The sequence below is a fragment of the Silurus aristotelis genome (genome assembly GCF_946808225.1).
Source record: "Silurus aristotelis genome assembly, chromosome: 8".
Lineage (NCBI taxonomy): Eukaryota > Metazoa > Chordata > Actinopteri > Siluriformes > Siluridae > Silurus > Silurus aristotelis.
This window is the reverse complement of record NC_139581.1, coordinates 1,022,764-1,034,281: the sequence shown is the minus strand read 5'-3', so window position 1 is coordinate 1,034,281 and position 11,518 is coordinate 1,022,764. Positions and strand designations below refer to the sequence as shown.

The 11,518-nt window shown below is 40.9% G+C and overlaps 1 protein-coding gene across 3 annotated transcripts in view; it reads right to left on the bottom strand.

Annotated features, from left to right (window-relative positions):
• Positions 1 to 11,518, bottom strand: part of ppp2r3a (protein phosphatase 2, regulatory subunit B'', alpha) — an 80,010-nt gene that overhangs the window by 11,822 nt on the left and 56,670 nt on the right. For 2 of the 3 annotated variants that reach the window (XM_083547819.1, XM_083547820.1), the window contains 2 exons: positions 1,986 to 2,219; positions 1,760 to 1,863 (listed from right to left, as the gene is read on the bottom strand). In XM_083547819.1, the coding sequence (XP_083403945.1) occupies positions 1,760 to 1,863; positions 1,986 to 2,219 (338 nt within the window). Of the gene's footprint in view, positions 1 to 1,759; positions 1,864 to 1,985; positions 2,220 to 6,314; positions 6,924 to 11,518 lie in introns of those variants that run through there. The other variant, XM_083547821.1, reaches the window with a different exon arrangement.

The window sequence follows — 11,518 nt, the reverse complement described above, 5'->3', positions numbered from 1 at the left end:
TGTTGAGATCAGAACAGAAAAGTGATCCATATGGAAGAAGGTGGTGAAGAAACCTGCAGCTGGCAGCTTTCAAACAGACGTCTGATGATCGATAAATAAATATTTGATTTAAGCTACAGGTGATAGAAGCTGCAGGTGCCATCAGTCGTCTTCTGATGAAGGACTTTTGATGAAGTTTGTTATTGAGTCGATGTTACTGATGTAAATCAGCCCTTTGTTATCAAAATTAAATTATGATTTGTTCAACATGAACCTGTTGGTTACTTTAAAACTGACCTTCATCTCTGAGATCACAGGGATGTTTATATGTGAATATTTGATCTGGTAACTACATGTGTCAGATTTATTGTGTGACTCCACCAGAGAAAAGCAGCTGCTATCAAACATTGTTTACTAAATCAACTGAGTGTAATGCTGAGGAACAGATCAAATTGATGGAAGGTTTGTGAAGAAATTTCATGCTCCCTTGTAAAAGTATATTTTAGTATTTTTAAAATAGAAAAAAATACAGTAGTTTATTTCGATATCTGGTCTGGCTGCTGTATTTTGTAGTTTATTTTTAAGATATTTGGTATTTTATAAATAAAAAAAAACATTTTGTTGTATCTTCACTCAACCCTGTTTACTATAATGACACCATCTGTCTGACGTGATCCAGGTGAGGACGGGTTTCTTTTTAAATCTGGTTTCTCTCAAGGTTCCTCCTTCATATGCTCTCAGGTAGATTCTCATTAGGAATAATTACATTCTCAATCGAATTGTTTCCAAGAAGCCGCTTTGTGACAGTGTTAAAAGCACTATGCAAATAAAATGGAATTAAATAGATTTAGTTTAACAATAAACTCAGTCCAATACAATAACAATGGATAATATGGTCCTAAAACAAAAGTTTAAGATCTTTTGGTCACCAGACTTGGCTTGTGTTTTCGTTCTTAAGGACATGTGACATGCTGTAATTCCGCAGCTCTCGCAGGTGTAAGGATTAATCATGATTTTGGACGTTTTGGTCATATTAGGCCTGAACACTAATTCAACTAAATCTAATGAAGGTCCAGGACAATCTTTCAAGATCCACAGCAGGTAGCATTTAATGCTTGATAGCTGGTTTGAGGCCAAACAGAGTTTTGCTACTGACATTTGGAACATCATGTCTACGTCATATACATACATACATACATACATACATACATACATACACACACACACACACACACACACACACACACACACACACACACACACACACACACACACACATACACACATACATTATATTGACAGAAGCTTCGGATGTCTTTGGATGCTGTATAATACAATTTTGCCATCACTTGAACTTGGAAACCCAAACCTGTTCCAGCATTGCAATGCCCCTGTGCACAAAGCCAGCTCCATTAAGATGCTTCAAATGTTTTGAAGAGGAAGATCTTGAATGTTCTGCTATAGAGCTACAACCATACTAAACGCCTTTGGGATGAATGTGAACGCTGACTGCACCCCAGGAACCTCCTCACTTTCTCACCTACACCAGTACCTGACTTTACTACACTACACTTGTGGCTGAATGAACACAAAGTCCACAAGCACACTCCAACATCTGGAGAAGCATCTTCTCAGAAGAGTGGAGTGAAATATAAGAGTGAATTGGGAGTAAATGTGGAATGCGATGCCCAAAAAGCACATATCGATTGGATCTGTCCCTCGACTTCACGTTTTCCCCAAATGTTGTGTTATTTGTGTAAAAGTTTTAAAGTTGACTCACTTTCGCCATGTGGCAATAAATGAATGGACGGAGACGAAGCCAGTCCTCTCTCCTCCTGCACAGTTAAACATCGGGGCCTTCCAGTACAGCGGACACCCGCATGCCTGAGCAAAAACACACAGTCTCTGTTAGTACGATTTTCCCCATAAAGCATCTGATCAATGATAAGAATGTAAAAAAGACATGAGAATAATCAGGCAATGTTCTCCCAGTCCTTTCCCATCACCTTGGCGATCTTGGCCATCTCGTAGATGTCTGCTTTTTCCTCCTGCAGCTTGGTGAAGGCCGCCTCGACTTTCCCAATGGCCTCGTCGATATTAACAGTGAGGTTTGGGAGACCCGTGGGAAAATAAAAGCGTGGAATGTTAACGGAGGGAGGAGGGGGGGCAGGTGGAGGAGGAGAGGGGGAACGAGGGATTGGAGGAGGAGGAGGAGAGACGGGTTTCTTCTCTGGCTGGATCTAAAAAAGAGAGATGCAGAGAAACAGGTTTAAGCGTTTATTATCAATGAGCATCTAATTAGCATATTCAACATGATTTATTGAACTGGGCAAGAAATCAGATCAGATCAGATCAGATCAGACTACAAATAATAACTGGAAGCTTCACAAATATATATTTACCAGGAAAAGACATCTACAAACAAACACGATGGATAACATTTTCTTTTTGCAGATAAAAACGTTTTCACAAAAAGTGAAATAAAATTTCCTGCTGGAAAATATTTCACTTGCAAGAATTCATCATCAAACTGAGCGATGAAAAATTGTGAAAGTGTTAAAGTTTAAATCTCAGTAACAAAGATGAAACCAGGAAACATTATAAATCATCATCATCATCATCATCATCATCATCATCATCATCATCATCATCATCATCATCACCACCACCATCAACATCCACGAAATGGTAAATCATGATTCTGAAGCAGTTCTACATCTGAGACATTCATTACCTCCATTACTGTTCACTGTGTTTCGTCACTGCATCACATTCACACATCCACACAGCGTAAACTGCTTCAGATTACATTTATATCACTTTCAATTTGGATAGAAATCACATTTTATACACAAAAAGCCTCTGGGATTTTCCTGGATCAGTGTAACACAACGTAGTAACACTCTAATGTAACACTACCCACAACTGAATGGTGTAACACTGTTACATTGCCTTACACTGTCACCAAGTCAACACAATATAATGTAACGGTAAAATACACATAGTGTAACGCCATATGTACTGTAACAACACTATTATAAAAAGGTTAGACTACAAATTTACTTTCACTGTGTAACACTGTTAGGAATGTAAAGCGTAACAGTATCATTATAAATCAGTGTAATATTGTAGTGCATGCTGTAACAGTGTAACAGTGTGTAATACAATGTGTAACAAGGCAATACAATGTGACAGGTAACACTGTGATACAACGCAATAGTGTAGCACAAAGTAAGGGATTATGTAACACAATGTAACATTGTAACAATTAAATGCAATGTAATGTTAATAACTAGAAGATCGATTGCGGATTTTCCCGATAGCGAGAGCTAGCTTGGATCTTACTCGCTGATAAATTATAAATCCAACAATCGATTTTAAAATGGATACTAGATAAAAAAAAAAAAAAACACTCCATGTAAAATAGTACTGAATCGTGAAAATGTGCAAAATAATGTAAACATAAATATAAACATTGATTAATAAAAGTATATAGTTAATAAATTATAAATATTAAATATTATATTGTGCTCTCCATGCAGCATGCAGCCTCACTTGTACAAACTAACTCAATGATTCGCCTCTAGAGGCCGCTATCATAATGACAGCAGACTGGAAGCTGGCAAAACTACTGGTATAGTTTTTGACAGAAAGACGACAGTTCCAGCGATCGACTATCAACAATGAATCGGTCGACCTCTAGTTGTGACAAAGTTATAGTGTAATTTAATGCTACAGTGTAACGGTGCAACAGTGTAACACAAGGCACAATGTTACACTGTAACAATTAAATTCAAAGGAACCGCATAACACAGTGGGCCAATGTAATGCAATGTAATAGTGTAACTCTAAAATACATTGTAACTGAAACCATGAAATTCTCAGTAACAGTGTAACACAGTGTAACACAGTGTGCCAATGTAATGCAGTGTTACACTGTGAAAATCAATGTATCACTGTAGCACAGTACACTAATATAATGCAACTATAAAAAGCTCAGTAACTCTATAACCATGAAATGTGATGTAACAGTGTAACGCAGTGCAACAGTGTAACACTAAAAATGAAAAACAATGTAACACAACACTGTAACCATGTAAACAATGTAACATTGTGAAACATAATCCCACGTATCCACATGTAACATGTTCTAAACCCTTCATTCCAATTCCCTCTCAGTAAGAAGGAAGGTGAACTCCCTGCTCTGTATTAGTGCACTTCATAGTGCACACGAGTCTCAAGCGTAGGCGAGAGTCCTATTTTAAACACAGCCCAGAAAATACTTCACTAAAAACACAACACTATGAACACGAGGTTCAGTGCACGAGGGCTCTCGATAACGATCCTACAGTACATAACTCTGACTAAAGAGTGCACAGGGACACTGTATTAGAGGAGATTACTGTGTATTAGTACCTGAATATCATGACATAGTCACACTATGAGCTGTACTTTATCACTGTAATGTCCATGTCCCTTCTATTGTTCCGGTATTTCAGAGTGATGTTCCTGCTGGTTCTGTCTCATTTTCTTGGTCAGTATGTACTGAATGGAGTGTGTCGTTTACTAACCGAGGGTGTGTATGAGAGTGTGTGTGTGTGTGTGTGCGCGTGTGTGAAAGAGAGAGAGGGCAAGCATGCTGTTTCGGTCTTAAAGTCTGGCATGCACACACTCTGATTTCTAATTTACACTCCGGACACCTCGGGTTATGCACAGCTGACGGCTAACTCGCTTTTCTGTCTCTCCAAGGACCATCACACCTCAACTGAAGGGTAAATATCTGCTCATTTAAAGGCCACAGGCAGGTGTGTTTCACACCACTCACACTACAGAGTCTGGGAGCCAGTGTTTAACCTCAGGTTATTCATCAGTTCTCCTTCAATATAATCGGGAACACTGTTTTATATATACAAGAAATTTAGCGTTGAGAAACACACACATGAAGAACCATACGAACACTTGTTTGCCAACGTGAACGCTAACAATTTAGCAAGTTAGCATGTATTTATTTAACATGTTATTATCTAAGTCAGAATGACGAGAAAAATGCTGGTACAATAAATAAAAAGTTACAATGTGATCAGAATTCCACAGTATGCAAACGTTTGCTTTCCAGCAGCAGTTGAAGAAGTTTTAGCTCAGTGGATAATGTGTTTGACTTCCAATCAGAAGGTCTTGTGTTCAAATCCCTGCACTTCCAAGCTGCCCCTGATGGGGCCCCCCTGCAAGGCCCTTAACTGCTCAAATGCCATTCAAATGCCATGTAGGATGCAGTTCATTTCTAAGCAATAAAATCTGCCCAACTTTCCGAGCTGAATGTGTTGAGGACTTTTATGAAAAAGTTAAATACATGTTTCAGATATTATTGTAAAGTTAAACTCTTTGTAAAATATTACTGCAACAATCGGAGCACTGCTAGTTATGAAGAACTGATGAAGATCCTCAGATCCCAGACATCCTTCAGTCGTTACCTGTGTGATGTTTCTGTTTCCAGAAGATTCTATATAAAAGAAACACACCAAGTTTAAACTCTGTTATATAGAATCATCTGGAACCGGAAACATCACTCGAGTAACGACTGGATTTCAAGTTGTTATAACATTCATTTCTCCATTTTTTCTGAAGATCATTATCTTAACAGACATTCCTGGAAATGCCTCAAGACCGAGAGGCATACTCCACATCTCTGTGTGTGTGTGGAACTGAGTAAAAGAAGTTTTAGTTTTACAGTAACATGAAGTAATGAAGATAAAGATCATCTCCTCAGATAAACGATTTAAACGGCAATTATCTTTAAGTTTGATGTTTGTTTTTTAGGTGTTTCGGCATCTAGCAGTGGATTCTTAATCATACATTCATTAGAACATTGTGAAGATCATAATGAGTCCAAGAGTTTGATTCCAGCATTACTGGACCATCTGATTTCAGAAGGGGAATATCAATAAAAAAACAGTTATCAATGAATCTGTTCCTTTCCTCTTTTCTTCTAACTTGTGTTATTTCTGCCGCTCTGAGCCAATCAGAACGCGTTTTTACTGAACAATTTGTTTACACAAACAACCTGATTAGTGTTTAATATCTAAAATTGAAATTGAAACCGCACTTGTTAGTGCACTTAGAAACTGGACTTGAGTGTATTGAACACAACAGCTGTGACTGAGGACATTGCCCCCGCAGTTCCCCCCCCCTCCTGTACACCACATTCACTCGGACACTGTATTCCTGTCACCCCTATTAATAGCTCTGTTGGTATCTGCCTGTGAATAGTTTTGTCTTCCCCGGCATGTGCAAGTTAGCCTTTGCTTTTTGTTGTATTATTTTATTCTCGAACTGACCTGTGCTCGCTGGAAAGATTTGAGCCTTTTCTTGAAGCGTGATGGCAGGACAAAGTCACAGCCTCTTGCCAAAAACTCCAGCTCCCCCCGCAGGTCAGGGTCTTCCCTGAGCGAAGAGTCCTTTATCATCATAGTTGCAAAGTCCAGGGAGAGATCGATTGAAGTCCGACCGGCCAAAGTGGCGAAACAAACTCCAAAGTCCTCTGTGACTTCCGCCTTAGAAGGTTGTAGGTCACTCTCTACAGCCTTCCTACGGCCTTGCTTTGCTCCCTCCACGCTACACGCTAACCACACACCCTTCAAAATCTCTGCTTACAAGCTCCTGTCCACACACTCCCACCTTCTGGATCTGGACACATGGAGGGATTCCTGGAGAATCGAAAGCCAGCAGGAAAGCTCAGGAGCATCGCCACAGTGAGACGCGGCCTTCAGGCTCCTGCCCGCTTTCTCACAAACGCAAAAACACGACTTGTGCACAAGTGCACCACCGGTGGATCCCAACTGTGCGAAACATGACCCTAGTGAGGGTCTGAATCCCAGACGAGTCCCTGATCTCAGCCTGCTCTGTCCTGACAAGCACAAGAGGGCACGGATGGGTGTGGGGTGGGGGGGACAGCTGTGTCAGATATCTGTGTGCCTGGATCAGCAAAGGTGCATTATGGGAAAGGGAAATTAAAGAAAAGCACCCCACCCACCCCCGACCCATTTAGAGAGAGCCAAAGTTAAGAGCGTTGAAGAACTGCGTGTTGATGTGGACTTTACCATGTTTACACACTCACTGAATGGAGAGAAAAGCAGCAGCTCGGACTGAGGTCCTTGGATGCCGAGCTTCAGTGGGTTCACAGGGGGCACTTTTGGATTCGCAGGGCAAAACAGAGACATTAACAGGGCAATCTAAGCTGCTGATTTTCTTTCTGTGTGCCATTAAGTCAACAATATTTGCAGAAATATGTTGACATAATGATATTAACTTTACATCAATAATCTACATCAGTATAGAGAGCTAAAGATAGGTACAGATAAACGTGTTTAGACAGGTATTGACGGATACAGAAATTAATACACAAGTAAACACAGACAGAGTATAAAATCGGGGTGCATAGGTATATACATAGATGGGGTGTATAGGGACTATGACTACAGCTCTGTGATATAGCTCATGTATACGAGATGGTATCAAAAAGGTTTGAAAAAAAGTACTTTATTTATCTACGCTTACACACTATCACCCTAAAAATAGTACGCTTGTACAGTAATTTAGCTCCCAGCCTACTTTTGGATCATGTCCTGAAAGTCTATGATTCGCACTGGATCTCTGTTTAAACTGAATCTACATCTTGGGAAAGAGGGTGAAGTCAAACTTGGGAAGTGTATGCGGAAGTGAGATCGTGTGGATTGTTGCTAAATTGTTTCGACATTTTAGAGGGTTCAGCTTCCTGCCGATGGTCTTCCAGTAAAGTTATTTTGCTCTTGAAGGGAACCTCGACTGACTCGTTGCACATCTTCGTATGTCAAACGTACCTCACATCAATCTCTGGCGGATTTGCCAAGTTTCACTCAGAAATTCACATTTGCTTTTTTGTTCTTACTTGCTGTCTGTGATGAAATCGCACATGTGGGAACGCATGTGGGTCAGAACAGCATCAGTTACACTATTAGTCTCCAAACATTTTGATAGCACCTCGTAAATACACAAATTTCAATTGGAATATACATATTTAGATACACAGGTACAAGCACACCGTTTTTGGAGTTAAAGTAATGGCTCTCTCCTGGATCAAGTTTCATTTGCCTGACCGTCATTATTATGTAAATGTTGGTCTTGATCTTCTGTTCTGTGGTCTATTGCTCTAAAGCTCTGGGTTCAATTATTTATAAGCATGGTATTACCATCCACTTCTACACTGGCAACACACAGCTCTACGTTTCAGCAAATCAAGATGCAGACAACAGTTGAAGAAAAGTCAAGAATAGTGTAAACAACTGTAGGCGACGGATCCCTAGTAACTTTTTACAAATGAAATTGTGACAAGAGAGAAGCACTTTTACTAAGAACACAGCATCAAGAGTTCTTACTAGAACCAGAGAATAGGACCAGATCACCCCTGTCTTATCCACATTGCAGCAGCTGCCAGTTTTAAAAAGGTGCTTGAAATGGTGCAGGCTCTTTATTAGTACCTAGAATAATTAAGACTACAGCAAGGGGCAGAGATTTTTTATTACAAAGCTCCACTTAAACAATCTTCCAACTGAAGATTAAGACTTGGACCTATATGTCTGGTCAAGCTTCTGGTTAATAGCTTTATTCATTCATTCATTCATTTTCTCCCGCTTATCCGTAATTCGGGTCTAAGCAGGCCCCCGCCTTCGACTGCTGCCCAATCCTCACAGCACCGTCCCTTACGGTCCCTCCTGCAGGTGGTGAGCCCACAGGAAGGCGGCCCCACATCACTCCGACGTCACGGACCTTGATATTTCCCTCGTAAGGGACCCCCGGAGCATAGAGGGTTAAGGGCCTTGCTCAAGGGCCCAAGAGTGGCAGCTTGGCGATACCGGGGCTTGAACCCCAGACCTTCCGATCGGCAACCCAGCGCCTTAACCGCTGGAGCCACCACTTAATAGCTTTACTCTTAGTTAAAGGTGTAAACTGGAGTGTTTGTGGGGCACAGGAAGTTCAGGTTAACTGTTTAAGACTTTTTAATCAGGTTTGTTGATGGTGTAGCAGCCGGCTGCTTTATATCCCAGGTTGTGCTCAGGCCTGTGTTACCTTATGGCTTTTCCATTTATTCTTTGCTTGAACAGCTTCTTAAACAAGACAATAGTAGAGCTATGACGTTATGAATACACATTTTAGTCCTGCTGTCTGCTGAAATACTGATGACCCAGACTCTTTTGGCCTTCCAGACTTGCCTGGCCCATCCTAATGCCCTACTGCTTCTTGTAGCCTTCTTTACCTGATAATTACTTGCTGCTGCAAAGGATGGCCCACATGGAGTGCTTAAAGTTGGACATGAGATCAAGTTATATGGTACCACAGTTTGCAATCAAGTCTCATTATTTATACAGTGAAGCACTTAATACAGATACCTGCACCTCAAAGCTGAAGCTTAAAATCAAATCAAACATGACCCTGACTCTGAAAGACCCTGTACTGAAAGTCTGTTCAACACACCCAGTACTGTTTTTATAGTATAGACTTGAGGAAGTGTAATGATTTATAATCTCTTGTCAGCCAGATGAGGATGGGTTCCCTTTCAAGTCTGGGCCTTCTCATAGTTTCTTCCATAAGTATAGATAGACAGGTGTAGATAAAGGCATACACAGATAGCGACATGTACAGCTAAACAGGTACGTGTAGACAGGTGTATTGCCCTCTAGTGGCAGTGTGGGTTTACCATGATGGAGGACTGCAGCAGAATCATGTTTTATGTCCTCAGTTGCCTATTTTATGCAAAGAGCACACCATGAGGAACTTTAATGCTTTTGCATAACTCAACCCACAAGCCCCTATAATCCACCCCCTTCCCCTGCCCCGGCCCCCAACACCCACACCCACATACCATACCATCGCAAACCCTTCACCAACATGCTCGAGTCCTGCAGCTCTTCTCCTCTTTCTTTTCAGTTGTATAAATAACTTGTGTACACCAGGCCTCCTGACATTTCAGCTGCACATAGCTATCCCAGAATTCCCTGCTCTGCTGCCCTGACTCTACGGCAGCTGTTCAACAAATATCAAACGCTTCAGATTCCAGGGAAGAGAATCTTGCCACGTTTGACGCCATCGAGCGGATCAGCAACCACGGAAACGCCACCATCAGCTCGTCTGATTAACAAAAGGTGTATGAACAAAAGCTAACCATGTTGATGCATCACTCAACCAGCCAATCAGGAGCCTCGTTTTTTCTGACTAACATATACACAATTCACCTTCCCTCAGTTTTACAAATTGTTGTAAATTGTAAAGCATGTAACAAATTATGTGAACACAAACTGAAACATTAGCAATAATTTACAAATGACAAACGCCCACAAACACAAACATGACAACAATCTCTCACATCTAATTGGGACAGCAAACATTAAATCTAAATGTTAGCAATTAAAGCTGATACACCTCATTTTGCACCCCCTAGTGCTCGCAGACAGTAAATGCTAACCCTGAAGCTAATTAAAAAACAAAACAAACCTAAGCTCTGTGCCAGGGTTAAATAGAAAAGCTTCGAAAAGCTAATCATGAAGAAAAGGTTATCTTGGGCATCTCCCTAATCTACATCGACACATTTAATGAATGTCATCGAGTTCACGTTTACAGTGTTTACTCAAAGGTCAACATCCAGAATGCATCCGTCTGCAGTCAGAATAGGACGTAAATTGCTAAAACATCTGTTGCTTAATCTGCTAAATGGCTTATTAATAGATGCCCCTCCCCCTCTTTTCCCCTTCGTACCCACCCTCCAACACCAAACTTTTCTTTCTATCAAGGATAAACAATTTCTCACATTTCACGTCGGTGTAAAAACAGCGCTGAAAACCTTGTACTCAGACATGTAGACACTGGCTAGCTTTTAATACACGATATAATTTGCCCTGGGTCGTGTTCCAAATGCCGAACTGCTTCCTATTTAGTGCCCTACTAGTGCACTGAAACACGAGGACATTAAACCTACATGAAGAGAGTCTTCTGTAGCAAAACATTACTCTGCCATTGTTTCAGGACAGGAACAATCCGGGACTAACTTTATACTGCAACGACGTTCAATCCTGCGCTCTGATTGGCCAGAAGGTGAGGCAGCTCTGATAGGATTATATTATTCCGATCGTAATGATGCATTATCGTTTCTATAGCAACTGGGATGTGTGTATACACACACACACACACACACACACACACACACACACACACAAACACACATGTTAAGGCTCTGCTGAGAACAGCGGGAAAGCTATTAGAATGTATTGTAGCAGCACACACTCTCTCTCTCTCACACTCTCTCTCTCTCTCTCTCTCTCTCTCTCTCTATCTCTCTCTCTCTCTCACACACACACACACACACACACACACACACACACACACACACACACACACACACACACACACCTGTCTACTTCCTATCTCACAGGCCGTTAAGTCAAAGCCCGCTCAGCATTGCTGTGCTGCTAATCTCATTAACTATGACATTAGCATGATATTCTAACGAACG